The sequence below is a fragment of the Anolis carolinensis genome, chromosome 6 (assembly GCF_035594765.1).
Source record: "Anolis carolinensis isolate JA03-04 chromosome 6, rAnoCar3.1.pri, whole genome shotgun sequence".
NCBI lineage: Eukaryota > Metazoa > Chordata > Lepidosauria > Squamata > Dactyloidae > Anolis > Anolis carolinensis.
Genome location: NC_085846.1, coordinates 17760063 through 17783089, shown reverse-complemented (window position 1 = coordinate 17783089; position 23027 = coordinate 17760063). Strand labels below are relative to the sequence as shown.

The 23027-nt window shown below is 42.3% G+C and overlaps 1 protein-coding gene across 4 annotated transcripts; it reads right to left on the bottom strand.

Annotated features, from left to right (window-relative positions):
* Nucleotides 1-732: 732 nt before the first annotated feature.
* prmt1 (protein arginine methyltransferase 1) lies at nt 733-22172 on the bottom strand. Of its 4 annotated transcripts, XM_008117500.3 has the most exons (12): nt 22017-22152; nt 15227-15284; nt 13863-13906; nt 11018-11122; nt 10730-10885; nt 9633-9696; nt 8660-8802; nt 6909-6996; nt 5801-5916; nt 4889-5039; nt 4005-4126; nt 733-1642 (listed from the first exon to the last, which is right to left on the bottom strand). In XM_008117500.3, exons 1-12 carry the CDS (start codon nt 22044-22046, stop codon nt 1559-1561), a joined length of 1161 nt encoding a protein of 386 aa, XP_008115707.1. In that variant the 5' UTR covers nt 22047-22152; the 3' UTR covers nt 733-1558. The 4 variants fall into 4 exon arrangements, with proteins under 4 accessions (XP_008115707.1, XP_062840012.1, XP_062840013.1 ...); XM_062983942.1 differs by lacking the exon at nt 13863-13906 and having other exon boundaries at nt 15231-15284; nt 22017-22151; XM_062983943.1 differs by lacking the exons at nt 13863-13906; nt 15227-15284 and having other exon boundaries at nt 22017-22172.
* Nucleotides 22173-23027: the final 855 nt, after the last annotated feature.

Here is a 23027-nt window from a genome sequence, read left to right as displayed (position 1 = left end):
CCAGAAACAGCCCATCAAGTCTTATATATACCATCTTTATTCCATTCTAAGCCCCACCCCCTTCCATATAACATGTCTAAACATGTACATCTTAGAATTACAAGTGCATTTCTTATATGTAAATCTTTGTTCCTGTTACATTGATTGCAAAAGCAGCTCCTGTATCTTCCAGTTGCCCATCCCTGCTGTACGGTTGGTCAGCTGCTGTATAAATGCACATATATTGAAGAAGAGAGATGGCTTGGTCATTCTCATTGCTTTTTCTACTAGTTACTTTCCCCTAATACTGTGCTGCCCAGAAAAAAATAGAACAAATAATACCGAACTGGATTGCTGTGAGTTTTCCAAGCTGTATGGCCGTGTTCCATAGCATTCTCTCCTGACATTTTGCCCACATCTATGGCAGGCATCCTCAGAAGTTGTGGTGTTGGAAACTAGGCAAGTGGGGTTTATAAAACTGTGGAATGTTCAGGATGGGAGAAAGAATTTGCCTGCCATGAATGCCTTCGACAATACTGAACTTTTCTTTCTTTCTTATTGGGAATTTTGAGCGCAAACATTTCCCTTATACCTGAATAAAGCAAGCTCTTGTTCATCTATTGATTCTGGGGACAGCTTGGAAAACTTGTATTTTGAAAAACATACTTTTTTGAACTAGAGGTAATTTGTACCCACGCCACAAACACAGTTACATAACAGACAACAGCTTCCCAAAGAAAACAGAAGAAGTAGTTAGTTTCAACCTCTTTATTTTTTTTTCCTCATGAATGTAACCATATAAAAACCATAAGTTATGAAAGTCACACGATGTCAGCTCTCAAAGGGCAGGGGATTAAAAAAAAAACCCACTCCCACCCCACACATCCAAACAGGGAATTTGAGAGGGAGAAGTACAAAACTATTAGTGAAAAAACAACACCCACAAAATGGAGATGCCACCCCCTACCCACCCTCCCACCCCCCAAAGAACAACCGTATTCTTTTGATTAATATAAACCAGTTGGGGATTCCCATTCCCTTGCCCTGCCCCTTGACTGAACACTGGATAGAGGAGTGAACCCCAAAAAACCCAAGCAGCATTTTTGCTCTAGAGAGAAGAGTAGACGTTGTAGAGCAGAATTACTCTGAAAACAGGATGGGAGGGAGAATAATTCTAGACAATACGGTTTGGCAGAGGAGACCAACAATGATTCCAACTAACAAAAAAAAAATTCATTATGAAAGTCCGCAGTCAGCACGCAGGCCTTAAAACAAACGGACGGATGGACTAACCACGTTATGTGTCTTCAGTTGTGCTAAAAGCCCCCGTTCTTCTGGGGGAGGAGGGAGCTGGAAATGAGGGGCAATGGATTCGTGGGGCTCTTGGCTACTTCCACCCCCCCCGCCCCTAGCCTCTAATACTGATCCTCTCCTTGCTGGCCCAGAGTTGCAGCAACAGGGAACTACACAATGAAATGGGTTAATGATACGTCAACGGAAGAAGACAAGAGGGAGAGTTAGCTCTGGGCGCAAGGTCGGCCGGAGGAAGGAAAAAACAACGGGTGATGGGGCAGATGGGTTAACGCATCCGGTAATCCGTTGAACAGGAGAGCTCACACAGCTGGCCCTTGAAGTCCAGGTCGATGGTGAAATCCAGATCTCGCTGTAGGTGAGGAAGGAGAGGGAAAGACCAGATTAATTTCTCCTCCTTAAATCACTCCCTTGTAACTGTTGGAACTCAACTACATCCTGCTCAGGTTTATAATCCACATCAAGGAACTAGATAGGTAGATGGTTTGGCTGGCAGGGAAAGCCCTTCCCCACTGCCCTCTCTGCCTGCCTGTCTTTCTATTCTCTTCTTTGTTAAGACTGACACTTTTCAGGGACACGCTCTTTTTATTCAAAGTTTCTAGCTACATGGCAAGCCCAAGTCTCCATTTTGTTCTTCTGTGAACATGGAAAGAGAGAAACATCTCTAGAGATTGTTAGGCCCTTATTTTCCTATACAGAAATGTAATTGTTTCACTGTTTGTTTCACTTTCAAAGATTGATTCTGCTCCTGTAACTGATGAAGCTCACTTGCTTTACCTGTTCTGCTCAAGAAACTTCTGATCTCCTAAAACTGCTCTGTTATCGTTCCTGCTGCTTTCTGTGTTTAAATACTTTTCCTGTTTTTGAAATTCCCCAACAATAACAAACCCTTCTTTTCTCCTCCTTCCAAAGCAAGGGGAGGCTAGGAGAATGATTCTCTTCTCCCTGTAAATAGTGTAGCAGAAGAACAATCAAACACCCTTTTTAACCAATACAACACACTGGCATGTTTCCAGCCTGCAAGCTGATTGTTTCCCTGGTTGGAGTCCTACAAAGGGCTTATTCATAAACACGTGAAAGCATGTGCCTCAGGGCCAAAGCATCTGTTGCTGGCTTCATCTCCTTATCCCCTGACCTTTTAAATCCTGGATGCTTAAACTCTTGATGTCACTGAATGACGAGCCAAGCATCATTGAGTTAGTGAGGTGAATGCGGAGGGAGACTCAAGTTTTAGAATGTGTTTCCTACAATCAATGAGCAACAATGGGTACATAAAAATCACATAATTGAAATGCTCTGTCATGGGTCTGGATATCATCCCTTGGCACCAACTAGTCTGAAATCTTTTAATGAATACAGATAACACGTGGCTAAGAGAGCTTAGGGCTTACCACACATTACACTTGTGGTCCTCCAGATGCTGTACAACTATAACCCCAATCCCAGATAATTAATTGGCTGGAGACTTTGCACAGGTTCCCTATTGATGCTCTCCACTTTAGGGCACCTTCATTTCAGCAAGTAGGAACATGTTTAGCTGGCTTACTTCCTCCCCTCCCTGTCTCATGATGTTGAAATGCGATGGTAGTGGGAGAGTAAGAATTCACTAGACTTGCTACTATTATCACTCTTAACACCTCCTTCAAATGTAAAGTGCTAGCTGCCAATCAGTCAAACATACACAGACACTTTCAGTCTTGATTTGATTCATCTTATTCCAGTTTTGAGCAACTAAGACCACTTAGCTGGGAAGTGAGATGGTCTTGGGATTAAAAGGATGGCCAATTTTTAAAAGCATGTGCACTTGCTATGATGAGGGGGGGAAATCAATTGGTACATTTTATGTGGACAGATTTACTCAGGCCTCTTCTACACAACTGTATAAAATCCAAACTATCGGTTTCGAACAGGATTATATGGCAGTGTAGACTCAGATAATCCAGTTCAAGGCAGATAATGTGGATTATCTGCCTTGATATTCTGGATTATATGGCAGTGTAGAAGGGCTCTCAGATGAGCTTCCAGTGCAGATTATGCCAGGAAGGGAGTGAGGTCCCAAAATGGGGGCAGCCACCCAAGTCTCCTATGAATCATGCAATGCTGTGGTAAAACTTGGGTCTGACCAGACTTGGGGTATTTTCTCTCCCAAACTCATTGGTCTCACCATCTATTTCACTTTAAACAGAGCACAAGGGGGCCTTCCAGACACGCCCTATAACCCAGGATCTGATCCCAGGTTTTCTGCTTTAAACCGGATTATATGAGTCCACACTGACAGAAAAAGAAAACTTGGGATAAGATTCTGGGATATAGGACCTGTCTGGAAGGGTCCAAGGTCTTACAAGTCCTTCAACCTCTCCCTGTGCACTGCTCCTATTCAAGGCTAAATGCCCTCCATTCAAGGAGGCTGTTTGATTTGTCTCCCTCTACCTCCCACCCATGTTTCCAACACCTTTCAATCATTTTATTTCTATACTTACCAAGGAAAATAAGCTTTCTTTGGGCTGTATTGTTTCCACATTTTTTGTTTTGTTTTTTAGAGTATTTTTGCAAACCTGCTCTCCTTTCTTTCCCAAACATACTGGTACATCCCTCTCGTTTCTCAGTGGCCCAGATTTCTCTTGGCACTTAGCAGCTGACCATTACTAGAGGGAAGGATGTAGCTGAGGTTTCTAAAGGTACACACAGAAATAAGGATTACATTCTCAACTTACATTGTTCTTGGCATTGGGCTTCATGCCAATGGTGCCAAATATCTCCTCTCCTGTCTTCACTGTTAGGTAGTCCTCCATATAAAAGACTGTCTGCTTCCAGTGGGTATATGGAGATTCTGGACCTGGGAAGGAACAAGTTCAGGTCAATGGGAAAATATATCGGGTGAGAAAGGCACTCACTCACATGAGTGTCCACTATTATCAGCCCAACTTTACTTTACTCACACACATTGCTTCACCAATATTGCTGGAATTCCCTTCTTGTACTCAAGACTCCCTAAAGTCTACATGAATTTCTAGTCTGAAGGTATCTTGCACTACCCCTCATCCAGTCCTTTTACAGTTGATTAGGTCCATTTTAGTATTCCTAGCCATTTGATTCCTCAACCTTGCCTGATGGAGCTTCGATTACTATTTTTTATTTTCATCATTTTGTTTATTAAGTTACAGTTAGGTTGCCTATATCGTCTAATGTGCCTTATACGGACATAAACTGTTTGTATAGTTTTCTTTTGGCATTTAATGGTTGCCATATTGTTGGAAACCACCCTGAGTTCCTTCAGAGAGAGGGTGGTCTATAAATAAAATTATTATTATTATTATTATTATTATTATTGTTGTTGTTGTTGTTGTTATCTGTCTCACACTCAGGGACTAGATTACATTGTCTAGCTGCAACTGGGCCACCTATTTGCTTACAACAGTACATTCTCCCCCAAAATATTAGATAACAGCTAGTTGTCTATTTACTTGCTAAATTCCTAATGCAGTGGGTTTTAAAATTAAAGCTTCACTTCTCCCAGCTACCAAAATCTACACTACAAGCACCCACTTGGAATGCAATGTACTGAAAATGTTTCCCAAATCAAGGCTCTGTCTCTTACTGGTGGAAAAGCCAGTGCGCTTGTGGCAACGGGTAAACTCTATGTTGAAATAGGCGACCAAGGCATGGATGTAGTCATTCCGCTTCACTTGGAGACAGAAGGGCGATGTGAAGGTGAGGTCCTCCACCTTCACTGTGTAGATATCTACCTCCTGCCAGCCGTAAGGAGAGAAAAAGGACAATGGATAAGCAATGGCTGATTTAAAAAAAGACATAACCAGGATGATACACTGGAAGTATTCTTTTCAATAACTAACTCCTCTGGCCCTATAGCCAAACACTTGGGAGATGACACCATCTGCAAATGGAACTGGAGGTAATGAAGGAAGCAAGCGCACACAAGGTGGCTCTCCTCCCGAGTGGCTATTCCAGATCTGAAAGATTTGCAAAGGCAAAAAAACCTCCCAGACAGATCTCTTTTAAGGCAGGCCCTTCCAATATTTTGTGTCTGATCCCCAATTCTTGACCTGTTTGCATCCATTTCCTCCCTGCACTATGCCTGTGGAATTCATCAAGTCACCCACCTCCACTGCCATAAAGAACATCTGAACTCCAAACCCACTACCAAGAGTACCTGCTGAGCATGTAACTGATGCAAGAATACCTACCTACTTAGTTCAGCAAGAGACAAACTCCAGCCTGTATCCTCCTTCAGTGAGTGGATAATAGGTCAGCTTCCTCTTCCTCGTTCTACTATTTACCCAAAACCTTGCAGGTTAGAATCATGTTTGCTTTGAGTTTTGCACTGTGCTCAGTATAATGTTCAGCTTTGAGGGGGCTAATCAATGTGAGGTAAAGTATATTATAATGGTGTAATGGATGGATAAACGACTATTCCTGTTTTAGAATATGCTCAGGAACAACAGTAATGGAGGCAAGCAAAAAGAAAATATTGTCCCCACCCCAGTCATACCTTGATGAGGCAGGCATTGGTGACCAACTGCTTTGGGTCAACGACATCCACAAGTGGCTCTTTGATGGCCACATCTTTGATGCATGACATGTCAAAACCATACACATTTTCCCACCCTGTAATAAGAGGCACAGATTGGAGAGAGAAGAATCAGATGCTGTAAGGGCAATCCACCAACTACCATCAATCTAATTCAAAATGGGCAACTCCAAGAGAAGCAGATCAAACTTTGCTTCCCCATAACATTGGGCTAAATTGGTAATTTTCAAGCTTTTGAGCTTCAGGTAACCCTTTTGCTAGCGAGAACCCCTGCATGTCACAGAAATTTCTAGAACATGTTGGAAGGAACAAATAAACAAGAAGCAGATAACTGATCTAGAACATGGAGCATAAGATGGAGCAAGCTTGTTTTCTGCTGTTCCACAGACTAAGATACGGAACAATGGAGTCAAACTATGGGAAGAGAGATTCCACGTAAACATTAGAAAGTCTGGTCATACGTGGAGTCTCTTTCTTTGGAGGTTTTTAAATAAAGTCTGGATGGCCATTTATTGGAAGCGACCATATGGACCATCTAGTCCAATCTGCTGGGTATTCTTTGAATCCTGCATAGCAGAGGGTTGGGCTGGATTGCTCCTGGGATCCCTTCAAAGTCTAAGGTTCTATGATTCATTCATACCTCATGCCCTCCCAATGGGCTGAACTTTATTACTAACTCCATAGCCAACATCAGGGCTTTGTCCACAGACTAGCCTCACTCCCTCTTTGCTTTTCTACAAGAGGGAAACTGAGGTGGGAGAAGTAATCTAAATCCCAGGCTTCAACACCATTTCTCATCCGGTTACCATCTCCTCCAAAGTAATAAAGCTTTTAAGATGACCATTAAGTATATATTCAGGCCTTCTATGTCTCACTTCACATTCTGTTGACCAGGCTGGGGACCCCAGAGAAGGTAAACAGGGCAAGGTGCTACTCTCACAAGAGGTATAAAGATGGAGCACACAGAATAAAGTTTAGAAACTGAAGGCTTCATCCTGTCATGACTCCAGCTATCCTCCCTTTGAGGGCCTGGTCTTGCCCCTTGTAAATCAAAGAACAACCTACTTACAGTGGATTTTGTAATCTTTGTACTGCCGGTCTTCAATAGCTGTGATGTACAGCGTAGCACGATCTGGAAATATGAGCCCATCAGGAGTCTGGGACAAGAGGGATTTGGAAGGAAGATGTTAGGGCTGGTGGAGCTCCACAGCACTCATAAGCCATCCCTCCCTGCAGAATCCAATTCCCTGAGCTAAATAACTGAGGTAAAGGGACTCCTTCCCATGAAGCAGTACTCTAGTTTGGATGATGAAAAATGGCAATAAATAACTGTCCCAATATCATGTTCTTAAGACTTTAGCAGTAATGAGACTCCAATTAGGTATGTACAGTAATGCTAAGAAATTCCAGCTGCATTCACACCAAAGTTATTACAGTATAATATTTAATGTTTTAACTTTTGAGGTGATCTTCAGGAGGGCTGAGCTGCAGAATTCATAAAATAGCCAACATTTACATGAAGGTATCATCGTTTAAGCTATCATTGAATCAGTTAAATCCAAATCACTTCATTTGCCTGAAACAAAATAGGTTGCGGAAAGAGGACAGCACCATTTATTTTTATTCTTTAAATGCCGTTCCCTTGTAACTGATTAAAAATGAGATCTAATCTAGCACTTGCTTCTAAACAGCCAGTCTTAAAAAACCTAAGCCTTCCAGAGCTTGAAGGAATGTTGAATTATGGAAATTGTACTTCAACCAAGTAACATTCCCCATTTCTTCAGCCCTCTATAAATACCGGAGTAGTCAGAGCACCATAAGGAACAGGTCTTTGAAAAACAAAGTACCTGTAAAACTCGCATGGCATTAAAGGGCTTTTCAAGGATGGATGCACTCCTTCAGGGGTAATATATTCATAGATGTGTGAAGGACGTGCAAAAGGCAGGAAGAGGCAGAGTACTAACAAGAAATTCAACTCCTTTCCTTTCTTCCTTTCAATTATTCTCTTCCTTCCTAACAAATGGACTTTAAGGAGGTTAAGGACAATCCCTGTTTCCAGAAGCAAGTAAGGTAATATAGCAGAACAGTGATGGGTCACTTGTATCCCTCTGCTATGAAAATTTCACTCCATGAAGAGAAAGGTCCCATTCAGGGGGGAGTACTAGAAGGTGGAAAGGGACCTTCCTCATCATGGAGCAAAACAGCCTCAGTGAAATTTTCATAGCAGAGGAATACAAATGACTAATCACTGTTCTACTATGGTAGAAATTGGTGTATTTGGAAGAGTAAGAGCATTTTGGCTCTTGGTAATAGCCAACTTAAATTACAGGTTGAGTATACCTTATTCAAAATGCTAAAAACCAGAAGTGTGTTGCATCTTGAATTCTGTGATAGCTGCATTTGCATAAAAGTACATAATGATGTATTTTGGAGCTGGAATCCAAATTTAAACAAAAAAAATCACTTCTGGTTCATAGAAACATTATACACATAGCCTGAGTGCAATTTTGTAAAATATTTTAATAATTTTGTGCATGAACCAAAGTTTGTGTACACTGAATAATCATAAAGCAAAAGTGTTACTATGTCAGCTACACATGGGGGCCATTTCAGATTTTGGATTATTAAGGATTTTGGAATTTCAAATAAGGGCTGCTCAACACGAAGTACTCTTTTGGCCAAAGCAATCAACGTTCTGCCACTCGAGCCATCGCTATTCAACGGAGACTATATCATTATTCCCGTGTCATACAAAAGGAAACAGCAAGGCATGGAATCAGACTCTGGACTTGATAATTAACAGAAAGACAATAGACTCACCAGCCACTTGTCCCTGGCATAGATAACAGTATTGAGCATGGATTCATAGAAGAGGCAGTAGCCCATCCATTCACTGATGATTATGTCAACCTTCTCCACAGGCAGCTCCACTTCCTCCACTTTGCCCTTGATGATGGAGACCACTTGAGGGGAACATGCAGGATGGGAAAGAAAGAAGATACAAGCTAATTTAATACATATAATTTCCTAACTTTAAAAAAGATCAGCAGCATAAGGATGCTTGGAAGGCAGATTCAAGCCTACAAGGCAGCAAGGGAGAAACAGTTAAACTGATGAGCTTCAGAAAATCAATGGTAGAGCTGAGCTAGAGTCAGGGACATGTGGTATAGATCTGAGAAGAGTATGAAGTTAATTATAAAAAGGTTCCAGAGCTGCGAGAAAGCAAGTCTAAAGTGAAAAGAGAGGCATCACATCATAGTATGATGAAACAGTAAGTATATGGCAGCTGAGTTCTACACTGTGATGAGGGGATGAGTTGCCAAACAGAAGGCCGAGGAGGAGGAAGTTGCAGGAGTCACAAGATGAGAAGTGACCCAAGCATAAGTCACAGCTTTCACTGAGAGGGTGGAGAAGGGTCATATAACAGCCGTTTTCCTGCATAATTAGAACAAGGTTTTTAATATTAAAAACCTACAACCACAGGGCAGCCCTGTTTCTAAAACAAAATTCTTTTCTTTAAATTGAGAGGCATAAAATCAAAAGGAAATAGAGAAAACAGTCCTTCTGGAAACTATCTAAAAGAAAACTATAATGACCCCAAGTTTCACATGGGTGGTGTTGTAGTTGCACGTCCTGTAGTGATTACACTTTGTGTTAGATATTCTGAGACAAAATGAGGGACAGAATGAATGGCAGGCACATTTCACCTGTAGTGTTCCCTACAAGACATGTCCAAGTAAATGGCACCAAAGTTGAGAAGTACAGACGGGATATCTAAAAAGAAATTACTCACCATGATCAAGTTTATTGGCTTTGACAATTTTCACGGCATAGTCAGAGATACTGGAGCACTCAATCTGTTAAGAAAGTAATTCCAAAAAAAGAAATTCAATCCATAGTCTATCATACAGAAGTAAAAATGTTTCTCCTTCCTTTTCCTGCTCAGCCAAAATACTAGTTCATGTAATTTCACATCACCAAACATTGCTTCAATAGAGTTTAAAAAGCCTTTACTATTATCCAAGGCTGGATGTAATTTAGTTGATCACAATAACAAAGGGTACAACCTCAATTACAAAATCAAGGAAGATGTGTGTAACTGTTTTTCCAAAAAAAAAAAAAAAAAACCCAGACTTTTGCTGAATATATGAAAACCCTAGGAATCAGGCCTGCAATATTCTCTTTCTTTCCATGGTACCAAAGTATATAAAATAATCTCACCATGAGGCCTATCCAACTGGTCCTATTAAGCTAAATTCTGCAGGAAGGAAAAATTTAATCTGACTTAACCACCTATTATTCAAGAGGTATTATGTGTTTATACAGTGGTGTGCTGGTGGTTTTCAGATTGCAGAATTTATCTTAGTGCACAAGCAGAGTTGAGAACGGTTACCTTTTTTGGATTACAAATCCAAGAATCATCCCCAGTTAGTGAAAGGATTCTGAGGACAGAGGCTCAAAAAGTAACTTTTCCAAGCTCTGTTGCAGAACCCATGGCATTCTGCTCACTTTCAAGTTTTCATCAAACTCCAGGGTGGGGGGAAATGTGGTCAACATGAGGCTCCGCCAACACCATTTTGAGCTCTGAAAGCCCACATATTCCCATTTAAAAATGTTATTTTCATTCAAAAACCAACTTATAAGGTTTTGGGTAAATGATGGCAGCTACACAAAAAGTGGTGGGTTTGTGCCTGCTTAACCTCCACTATGCCCTAAATTGAATCAAATCTGATCACATTTTAGCCCAGTAAAACAAAGTGGAAGTGAAGCAGTCTCACTTCCAGTTTTGTTAGGGGTAGATGGTGGGTGATCACAGCTGCCCACCTGTTTTAGAATATCTATCATCCATTATAAAAAGGGGGCCAATAGGAACATGGGCGTCTTGCTCACCCCAATGACCCGTTTGGCACCAGCCTTGGCTGCAAACATGCAAAGGATCCCAGTTCCACTGCCAACATCCAGAACCACTTTGTCTTTGAAGAGGTGTCGATTGTGAAACATGGAATTTCTGTAGGTCAGTGTGCGCACCTCATCTTTCAGCATTTCCTAGTGGGTAGAGAAAAGGACAAAAATGCAGGTTCAGAAAACCTTCATAAAAGCCATTTGCACCCCATTAAACAGAAAAGAATCCTGCTAAGAAGGAACATTTTGACCCATTCTCAATTCAACTCCCATCACCTCGTGGATCCCGAAGTGGGCGTAAGAATCAAAATAGTAATCCTTGGAGGTCATCTCCTCCGCTGTCGGCTTTCCGCTGCTTTCCGGCTGGGTGGTACATGAGACCTGGCAAAAGAAAGAGGGCATTAAGATGAAACTGGCTTAAATCACCCCAGGGCCTCTCAGTAACTTCTCAACAGAAAAATATGCTGCCTTGGAGTGTGGTGGAACCTCCTTCTCTGGATGTTTTTAAAAGGAGGATAGATCACTATATGTTGAGAGTGCTTTGATTATGTATTCCTGTATGGAAGGATGGGGTTGTCTGGATGGCCTGTGTGATCTCTTCTACCGCTACGATTCTATAAATCTCCTAAGGCTGCCTTTTCCCTACAACTGTTCTTTCACCCTTTACCCCTTAGGATTCATCAGCCAGCAACTGAGCTGCATAGGTTGCAAGGTTTAATCAACTAATGAGATTAAGCAATCCTTCCCAACTGACTGCCCACTAAACGCATAGGTCACAGCTCTCATCATCATAATCACCCAGCATACAGGCCTGAAGACAGTAGAATTTGTCATGCAACACATCTGGAAGTTCTATTAATACCCTTTCAATAAAAAGACCAAATGGCTCAAGTTTTATTGGAGATGTCACAGACTGAGGCCAGAATTCTGCTGCTGCACTAACTACAAAGGGAATGATGGCTGGAGGGGAAAAGGCCACAAGCATAGTAGCCTGAAAGAAAGAAAGAATCTTTAGCAAACACTCTCCACAAAGATATACAGGCCTCCCTGAAGAGTTCTCATTACATTTCTCCCCACACTCCTTTTCTATATGTTAAGTGATCAGCAGTTCCCTATTTCATGATCCTCTGCTTGAAAATCTAGAAAAAAAGAATTAGAGCCTATTGTTAAGCAAAACAACAGCACAGCATTACTAGAAAATGTCAGTTTCCTCATCCCAAGTAATTCGAAAAGTGGGGAGAAAGTCCACCCCAGAATCAAGCAAAAGTGACATGATGTCACTTTCATTTGCACCAGAGTTGCTAATGCTTCCCTTGGAAGGTTCGAGAATGAAAAACAACCCCTACGTACTTGGCAGTGGCCCATTCCAGCCTAAGGGTTCCTTCAAAAATGATCCACAGCAGTGTTTCTCCAGATAAGGCTAGCAGGGTTTCTTCCCGTAGATGCCAGGGAGCAACACCATATTTATGCCTATCAACTTCAACTTGGAGTTCTCTAGGGTCCAAAAGCTAAAGGCACAAGTCCAGGGACCACTATTTTGAGCAGCACTGATCAAATTAGTGCCTATGAAAATTATGGAAGAGCTACATGCATTGCTGGACAGGCAATACTCACATCAATGCTAGTGGTGACCTATTGCTAAGCTAAATTCAAACAGCTGCTCTTCATTAACTGAGCAGCAAGTCACTGAGTTTTAGAAATTCCTAAGGCCCGTCTTATTCTGCTTCCATGGATAATTCATTTTGAAACACCTCAGTAACGCGAAAACCTCAAGATCACAAGAGCAGAATGTCCTTTTACTGTCCGAGCATTAGCTCGCCTTGAGGGATTATTCACGTTTATTCTTAGATAAAGTGCTATTTTTACTCAGCGTGTGATGGGGCGGGTTAACTTTGACTGCACATTGATGTCCTGACGTACCTTTCAAGGCAACCTCCCCCTTTAAAACGGACTGTTTAGGAGAGGAACCTGAAACCTTTTTAGCAGGTCATTTCATTCTAAAAAGGAAGTGATAAAACATTTTGTGTAGGAAAGAAACAGATGGTACACAGCTCTGAGATGTGGTTTACTAGACCTTTCAACTAGATAACCATCAAATTTCTATTCCATTCTTCGCTTTAGACAACAGGAAAAATGGGGGACCATAAACACATTTCAAGTCCATCCCAGCTTTCATTTCCTCAGGAGCTAAGTGAACCTGCTCAATATACAGAATGTAAGGAAGACAAAAATATTAGAACTACAGAAAATCTAGTCACTCATTGGCATCTGTGCCTCATGTGTAGAAACCATGCTGTCAAGCACATGTGTCTATGGAGAGTTGAGGATGGGGGATGTCTGAGCAGGGGAGATACCTGCAACAGACATAAGTTACAGGAAGCAGACACTAGCGAGAGATAATAGGTCATGCAGTCTAATCACATCTGAGAGGCTTCAAGTTGCCATCTCTGTATTTAAAAAGCTAGAGTATGGCAAAGTGACCTTTTGAAAATGTACTGCCAGAATCCCCCAGTCACTTAAGTCACTGGAAGTTTCAGTTCCAAAGGAATTCTTTTACTCATACTTTTACAAAAAAAACCCGACGACTTGCTGTTGGATTCCTCTTCTCTAACAACCACTCATGCTGTCAAAACCAGAGTGATCCATCGCTGTATGAATCTGCCCCCAGTGATGTGACAAAGGTCTGATGTCTTGGGAAGTTGATCACTGAGAATACCTATACCAGTGTTCTTGTGCCTGCAAAGAATCACTCCTCTTGTTGAAACAATTCAAGGTGTTGGTTTAAACCTATAGGTACCTCCACAACAAGGGTGTAACCCTCTGGATCCTCTCTTGCTCCCTTCATCAAGGTGTTGACTTCCAAGGAATACTCAAGATTATTTTGCCTGTTCCTACCTCTGAAATATGCGTTAGAAAGGATGATACTGTGGGTGTTATTCCCTATCTAGTTACAACTGAATAATCTGTCCTTTGTCAGAAACCTATTGTTACATTAGTCTTCTTAGCTCTACTGTAGCTATAGAACTGTAGCTGTTTTCTCCCCTTGCATGGCACGTGGGGAAAATCCTTCCACTCCCACCCCAGGGGAAGGGCAGCAGGCTATACTGGTTTTTAGGCCTACCTCCTGGGTTGCACTACCCCCCGACTGCCCCCACGAGTGGGGAGCTGCAATATAAGTTAAGGAAGCAATGAGTCAAGCACTCTTAATACCACCACCCATGCATCCAGAGCCACCCACCTCCCTGCACCACAAATCCCGTTGCCTCCCACATGTACATTTCCATCAAATGTGTAACCAGTCAAGATTGTACATTCATAGCAGATAGACATGAAGGAAGGAAAATGTGCTTCAAGAGGGTTATACTACAATAGGAGAAGGGTTTCAGAAACAGGAGTACAAAACACTGGAAGTGGAGTAGGTGTGAAGCACATCAGAAGGGTGTATCTACTAGCACCTATGAGCAGATGGGCTAAGTATAGCCGTTCTGGTTCCCAGTCCTGAGAGAAAAGTGGAATAATAATAAAGCAGCCTATTCCTTTGACCAGCACTGAAAACTCCCGAAGAAAACTGCTCTCACACTTTGTTTGTACCTATGCAACTATGAAGACTAGAAATATGGATATGAAGGTGTAGTGAAGACAAGAGAATAAACAAAGTAGCTCTCTCCCCTTTCCCCCAAAATGGAGGAATTATTCCCCACCCCCAGACTTCCCATTGCAACTCCTCTCTGAACAAAATGATTAGGTCCCTTCTACACTGTCCTATATCCCAGGATCTGATCCCAGGTTATCTGCTTTGAACTGGATTATATGAGTCTCCACTGCCAGAAAATCTGGGATAAGAAGATAATTTGAGATCAGATATAGAGCCAGTATAGAAGGGGCCTTAGAGAGGCTCCACTAAGGCCAAATTCACTGAATCACAATAACAGCAAACTGAACTATTTATGATAAACTGCTATGACCTGGCTCAATACTCTTAACTCAGTGAGAACTGAGAATAACCACCCTGCAAGTAAAGTATGGTACATGCCCCAATTTTAAAAAAGTCTTGCCTCCCAGACTACATAGGAAGAGTATAATGAGTTAAGACTGTTAATGAGAATTAATTGAATATATGTATCAAAAAATGTACAGGAACAGAAATTAAAACGCGTTATATGAAGATGGGATACAATGCACAGGAAGAAGAATGGCAACAGAAAGTGACCATTTTCTACAATCCATGGGAAAGGATGGTAAGTTGTTCCTACTGACTTTGAAGAAGAGCAGTATCGCTAAGCAAGCTGCCTACAAAACCAGAGGAGCAACTAAAGAGGCATTTTTAAAAGCAAAGGACATATACAAGGGAGAGAAGGGTGCTATGGGACAGTGAACCCCACCAAGCTGGTGACATAGGAAGGAAAACAGATTTGGCCAGGGCTAGCGTGCCTCACCCACCCCAGGGTTGGGCACTAGTTTAGCCATCAGGTACTCAAAGGATATTTACATCTTCTAGCGGAGTCTGCAGGCTCATCCCATTAGCCAGCGTGGTTACAAAATTCTAGGAAAGAGAGAGTAACAAGGGAAATAAAGTCAATTCAGAGCTCAACGGGAACTGAGCCGGAGACTGGATTCAAGTCTTGTGGGAGAGGGCGAAAAGGTGGCCAGATTGTGATCTATAGGGAGAGGTGTCAAAGGCAGCTCCTACTTTGTTTGACACTGGTAGCAAGAAGAACCAAGTTCCCCTTCAGAGCATGACACCTGGCCTCAGGACTGCCATGGCAACACAGGTAGATGTAAGAAATGGGGGAAAGTCTTCACAAACAGCTCCCTTATGGGAAAGAGACAGCCCACCCCCACCCCCAACAATAAGGCATATACTTCCGTAGTCCACAGAACAAGGTCGCCTCCTGTTTGAATGAGGCCTCTTATGGGATTATCACAATCCTAGGCCCAGAATAGAAAAAAAAGTCAGCCAAAAAATGACAAGGTTGCTATATGGGGATTTGCCAGACTGCTTTGTTAACACACCACCCCTCGTCAAATTGATAACTGCTCTTTCTGGCACTTTCCCTATTCCGAGCACCCCTCTTGAAGATCTACTTGGTCTGGGACAGTATTTCCAGGAAGGGGATGAAGTAAAACCCCAGTTATGCCAGAAGTGCTTTAAAGTAACAAAGGTGAACAAAACAAGAAACTATTTGCACAGGTTATTTAAGATATGTGGGGGAAATTCCCAACACCACAAGGTAAAAGGGTGGAAACTGGTGGCACTTGAGATATTGTTAATTCCCAAACCCATCAGCCCCAACCACAATGGACATGGGGGAGGACCAAAGGTTATTAATTCAAGTATTATGTCCTTGACATTCAAGGTCTATTTCCAGTAGCCATTTGAAATATATTATTTCCAAAGCACTTTTTCGCCCTATCCCATTTCAAATACGTTGCCTATCGACTTATTGTGACCCCATGAATTTCATAGGGTTTTCTTATGTAAGGAATATTTCAAGATGGTTTTGCCAGTTTCTTCTTCTGAAATATAGCCTACAGCACCTGCTATTTATACATCTATAAATAGCAGGTGCTGTAGGCTACAGCACGAGGATTTTGGAGGAATGGATTTTAATCACATGTTTTATATTTTTATATTGTTTTAATTGTTTTATTGGATTTTCATTGCTGTTTTAATTATGTGTAGGCATTGAATTATTGCCAATTTGTACGCCGCCCTGAGTCCCTTCGGGTGAGAAGGGCGGGATATAAATGTTGTAAATAAATAAATAAATCTATGCTCTGCATCTATACTACAAGCTACCAATAGTACCCTTTGTCCTGGTCTAAGGGGACACAATGGATCAATTCCCGAATCCAGTTTGGTGCAAGTTACAAAAAAAATTGATAGCAAGCTGAAAAAATGGCAATAAACTTGTTTCCAAAAGAAGAAGAGTCAGTCAGTTTCCAGAAAGTTCCCAGGGAATGTGGTAATAGATCTGGGATATTGTTTAAGGTAGGGTCAAAAAGCAGCCCTCCAGATAATGGATTGCAACTCCCAGCATCTCTCACCACTGATCATCCTGGCAAGGTCTGATGAGAACTGCAAATCAGTATCTGGCGGCTTGCATTTTGATCATAAACCACATGCAAACTGTTCTCTAAAGTATCTGCAAATGCTTATAAAAGTTTCCTCTTTACTACAAATCCTAGAATCCACCAAAAGCAAAGCTGGCTGCAGATTTTGCTGCAGGGAGCTATAATCTGAAAAAGTAACTTTTCAAAAGTTTTTCTGAAACCATTAATAATTAAAAGGCGGCAGTATGCCCACCTTTCCCAAAACATCCCCCTTCCCTTTCCAGCGAGGAAGTTGGGCTGTCCCAATACCGGCTTTGTCTTTGTTTCAATGAGTGCCACATGGTGAAATGGCGGGGAGAAATCAATTTCCTGTCACAGGAAACTTCCCCCAGCTCACATTATTTCCCTCCTCAGAGCTTCATGCAACATCCTTTACAGGTCTCATCCAACCCAATCCTAGGGCTCCAATTTAAATCTCTTTCCTTTCTCCAAGATACCGGTCGTCCAAATCTACCTTGAAACCTAGATGACCAAACCTCCAATATCCTAACCTGCCTGGATTTTTTTTCCTCTCATCCTTTTCCTCCCCAACTTGAATTCTAAAAGTATCCCTCAAGGATGCTCACCACACTATTCATGTTCTGAGTTTTCCCTGGCAGTTTTTACAACCCTCAGAAGACTCCAGCATTTCCCACTATGAGCAATCTACCCCCAAAACAGTAAGTAAGTAAATTTATGCATCCCTTATCTGAAATGCTTGGAACCATGTGTTCTATACTTCGGTTCATTTTTTAAAAGGAGTACGTATTAGCATATACAAAATGAAGTATCTTGCAGATGGAACCCCAACCCAAATACGAAATTAATTTCTTTCATATATACCTTATACACATAGCTTATATTTAATAATTTTGTGTATGAAACTAAACTTGTGTCCACTGAACCATTGGAATGTTAAGGTGCCAATATCTCAGCCACTTTTATGACTGAATTTCAGAAAAGGGATGCCCAACCTACAGACACAGTAGGCTCTCAGTTAACTGGAACTTAAGAAACTGGCAAAAATGGAAGAAATAACACTTTTAACTGAAAAAGCTTTTTTAGAGTAAAGCTGTGTCACATTAAATAATGTTTGTCTATATTAGCCCTAATTTGTTTTAATGAATACATTTCAATATGAATATCAAGTCAACACAGAGTTTATGGTATAATATAGGAATACAGGAGGTCCCCAAGTTATGAACAAGATAGGTTCTGTAGGGTGGTGCTTATGTTGAATTTGTATGGAGGTGGGAACACGTACATTTTTAAAGTGTAACTCCAGTGTGCTCTTTCTCTTGCTAAGCTTTGGATAGCATAGGGAAGAGTTAACACGCCTGTGGTGTTCATTTTGCTGCCTGTGATAATTGGATTTTGAAAAAATTGGCTTGTTGTGTAAACAAGGATTGGGGATATAGCTTCAGTAGAGACACGTTTCCCCCATGATGACTCTTCCAGGAGTGAATTTCTCTTAGGAGGAATAGATTTCCCTCACTTCCTGTTGTCTCTCACACATGCTGTTCTGAGCAGAGAGTTATTTGTAAGTCAGATGTTTATAACTCAGGGAACCTCATCACACTAGAGCTTGGATCCACTTTAAAGAGGGGGCTTTAAACAGCTCAGCCAGACAATTCCTGGGACTCACTAAACTACAGAGTCCAGAATTCTGTAGGAGGCAGAAACCGGATTTAAAGTGGATTCATGCTCCAGTGCGATGTTGAGGGACTGCCTGTACAGTAAAGCTGTGTTATGTGAAATTTGTCTTTATTGGTCCTAATTTGTTTTTAATTACTATAGCTTCTTCCACACAGCTGAATAAAATCCCACATTTTCTGCTTTGAACTGGAATATATGGCAGTGTGGACTCAGATAACCCAGTTCAAAGCAGATATTGTGGGATTTCCTGCCTTGATATTCTGGGATATAGAGTTGTGTAGAAGGGTCTCAAGTTCAAAGTAGATATTGTGGATTATCTACTTATCAGTTATATGGCTGTGTGAAAGGGCCCTATATCGCAGAATCTGATCCCAGGTTTTCTGTTTATTCCAAATTATCTGGCAGTGCAGACTCAGGCCTCTTCCACACAGCTGAATAAAATCCTACATTTTCTGCTTTGAACTGGAATATATGGCAGTGTGGACTCAGATAACCCAGTTCAAAGCAGATATTGTGGATTTTCTGCCTTGATATTCTGGGTTATAGGGCTGTGTGAAAGGGTCTTGAATCCACACTGCCATATAACCCAGTTGAAAGTAGATAATGTGGGATTTTATACAGCTGTGTAGAAGAGGCCTTTCAAGCAATAAACAACAGGCCCTTTCACACAGCTCTGTGAAAGGAGCCTACATGTATCCGGCATCTACCAATCCCCATAGGTGCCGCTTAACTGAGAGTCTACTACAATTAGGCCTATTTTAATAATAACTTTCAATCAACCAGAAACTATATGTATCCGGCAACTGCCAATCCCTATGGGTACTGGTTAACTTAGGGTCCTTCCACACAGCCATATAACTCAGAATATCAAGGCAGATAATCCACATCTCCTTTGAATTGGGGTCCCTTCCAGACATACCCTATATCCCAGGAACTGACCCCAGATTATCTGGCAGTGCAGACTCATATAATCCAGTTTAAAGCAAACATCCTGGGATCAGATCCAGGGATATAGGGCATGTCTGGTGGGGTACTGGGTTATCTGAGTCCACACTGCCATATAATGCAGCTCAATGTGGATTTTATAGAGCTGTGAGGAAGGGGCCAATGGAACAGGGGAAACATTCCAAGCTATTCAAAAGGTGGGAGGCTTCTCCCTGGACAAAGAGCTCCACTGGGGCGACAGTGCAGACGTGCTCCACGTGCCCTTAGGTTCATCCCAATAGATGACTGCAGGCTTGGCACAGAGAAGTGCGCCTCAAACGCTCTGGGCATCTCTGCGGGGCAGAGAGCTCCAGGCGGTTTGGGATGAGGAAAGGAGGGGGATCCGTCTATAAAAGGGGAGGAACGAGGCGTATTTCTCGGGCCGGCGCGCTTTCTCACGAGGCGGGAGGGGGCGGGGCCGGAGAAGGCGGAGCCCTCTGGGGCGAGGCGTGCCATGCGGGGACCATGAGGAGGGAAGCAGCCGATTTACGGAGGCAGCCAGCGATAGAGAAAACGGGGCCGCCGGATTTCATAGGACCCACCGAAAATCACAGTGGCTACAGGGAGCCCCAGGAAAGGAGGGGGAGGGGAGGGGGAGGGGAGGGGGGGGGAGAGACCCAATTAACATGATAGAAAGCACACACACCCCCCCACGATTTATGCCGACGCCTCTGGGGAAGAGATTTATTGAATATTTAAAATTGTATTTTCCAGCCTCGTTAAGGAAGTGGGATATAATACATATCAAATGAGGAAGAATATGTTCCTTACGAGATCAGATCATCAGAAATTGATAATAATATAATAACAAAAATTATTCCTCATAATGAGATGATCAGTCATTTGTAAATATTATATTACAATATATCGACATAATATAATATTTTTGAGCCTCGTTAAGAAGGTGGAATATAATCATACATATCAAGTGAGGAGGAAGAATCTGTTCCTTATGAGATCAGATCATCAGAAATTGGGATAGAATAGTAAGAATGATAATAATAATATAATAAAATGATTCCTCATTATTCCTCATATTAATATGGGGAGATGATCTGAAAATATAATATGATAATAATGATGTACATATCAAGTGAGGAGAAATAATTTGTTTCTTATGGAGATCACATTACCATAAATTGGAATGGAATAACAATATATGTTGTAGAAAGCTTTCATGGCCAGAATCACTGGGTGGTTATCTGGGCTATATGGCCATGTTCCAGAAGCATTCCCTCCTGACATTTCGCCCAAATCTATGGCAGGTATCCCCAGAGGTTGTGAGGCCTGTTGAAAACTAGGCAAGTGGGATTTATATATCTGTGGGGGTGGGGGGGGGGGAGGAAAAATACTCAGTACAGGGGAATTCCAGAAATGAATCAATCATTATCAGTTAATACGCCCCAACAAAGGATTCCCCCAGGATGGAAGCAGACAAGCTTTGAAGCTGCAAGGCTATTTAATGATTATCATGGTGGCCAATTGCAACATTCACACTTGCCTCAAACAGACAAGAGTTCTTTCTCCCAACCTGAACATTCAATAGATATATAAACCCCACTTTCCTAGTTTCCAACAGACCCCACAACCTCTGAGGATGCCTGCCATAGATATGGGCAAAACGTTAGGAGAGAATGCTTCTGGAACATGGCCAAACAGCCCGGAAAACTCACAGCAACCAGGTAATAAAAATGTTTCCTCATTATTCCTCATATAATAATTCCTCATTATTCCAATATAATAATAATAATAATAATAATAATAGTAGTAATATGGGGAAGAATCCTTTCCTCATTATAATGTGGGGAGATTATCATAAATTGGGACGTAAATATAATAATAAGCCATCATAAACTAAAGCCCCTTCCACACAGCCGTATAAACTCAAAACTGAACTGGATTATATGGCAGTGTGGACTCAAAATAATCCAGTTCAAATCAAATATTGAGGATTATCTGCCTGGATATTCTGGGTTATATGGCTGTATGGAGGGATCATAAAATAGAATAATAGTAATAACCACAACAATGTGAGGGCCCTTCCACACAGCCATATAACCCAGAATATCAAGGCAGAAAATCCCACAATATCCGCTTTGAACTGGATTATCTGAGTCCACACTGCCATATATTCCAGTTCAAAGCAGAAAATGTGGGATTTTAATTCAGCTGTGTGGAAGGGGCCTAATAGATATAAAATAGTAATAAATCGAAATAATTCATTCCATTTAACGATGTGGGGAAATTACCAAGGGGGAAAAAAACCGTCAATGGGAAAAGAGGGGATTTCAATGAGACCCAAAAGGCCTTTATCTTGGAAGGAGAAGGAACCCATGACGATGGGGAGAGGCGCTCTGGGGTTCACTATGAGGAGTGGACAGGCCTTTGAATGGGAAAGGAGTGTGTGTGGGGGGGTCTCTCCCTAAATGGACCCCCCAAAGGGCCCGGGCTCAGTGGGGAAAGGGTTTCTAGGGCCTGGGGCCTCCCCCGAGCCCCCTTTCCCCCCTTCTCCCGCTCCTTCCCCCCTCCCACGCGCCCTCACCTCCATGATGCAGTTTGCAGCCTCCGCCATCTTGCGAATGAGACGCTGAAAGAGAGAAGCCGCCGCGCGCCCGCCCCCTCCCCCTCAACGGTCTCAAAGGTGGGAGGTAGAAACGGGATCACCCATTGGGCGGCCCCGCTGTCACTCCAAAGAAAGAGAAAGAGGAGGGGAAATAAGCCCCGCCTCCGTACTGCCCATTGGTTGACGCGACAACACTTCTCGTCAGGCTCTTCCATCAAGCCGACGTTCGAATCCCATTGGATGCTTTCCGTGAAAGAGGCGGGCTTCCTTAATGGTTTAGAACAGGCACGGGCAAACTTCGGCCCTCCGGGTGTTTTGGACTACAGCTCCCACAATTCCTAACAGCCTCAGGCCCTTTCCTTAAGCGGCTGAGGGGGAAAAGGAAGGGGCCTGAGGCTGTTAGGAATTGTGGGAGTTGTAGTCCAAAAACCCGGAGGGCCGAAGTCTGCCCAAATCTGGTTTAGCATGTCCAAAGGACGGTGCGTTGTCAATCACGAACCGTCTGTTATTGGCTTGAAATACTATTGGTCCGAAAAGGAAACGACCACCAGTTAAAAAAGGGAGGCGGGTTTCGGGACCAATATCCCACGATTTATTGGTGTTGAAAAATGTCGGTCAAAGCAAAGGGTTCCGTCTTCTCCGTCATCATTAGCTGCTTTATTTCAAAAGGGTGGGACGAAGAAAGTGATTTGTTGACTGAGGTGACAATCAAAGAACAGGGTTCTCTTTATCCATACGTATGCATTGAGCCTTCAGATAATCCGCATTATCTGCTTTGAACTGGGCTATATGAGTCTACACTGCCATATAACCCAGTTCATTGTGGATTGTATACAGCTGAGGGGAAGGGGCGTAAGGCCCTTCTACTATGCCATATAACTCAGATTATGAAAGTAGATAATACGCATTATCTCTTTTGAACTGGATTATGAGTCAACACTGCCACATAATCCGGTTCAAAGCAGATCATCCGGATTTTATTCGGCAGTA

Bases quoted from the DNA above. Each gene is read 5' to 3' on its own strand.
- prmt1 (XM_008117500.3), bottom strand. From the start codon at position 22,046: ATGGCGGAGGCTGCAAACTGCATCATGGAG. The intron at 11,123-13,862 runs GTAGGCCTAAAA...TTCTTTTGCCAG, and splicing joins GGGGTAGTGCAACCCAGGAG to GTCTCATGTACCACCCAGCC. The intron at 4,127-4,888 runs GTAAGAGACAGA...GTTCCTTCCCAG, and splicing joins GCGCACTGGCTTTTCCACCA to GTCCAGAATCTCCATATACC.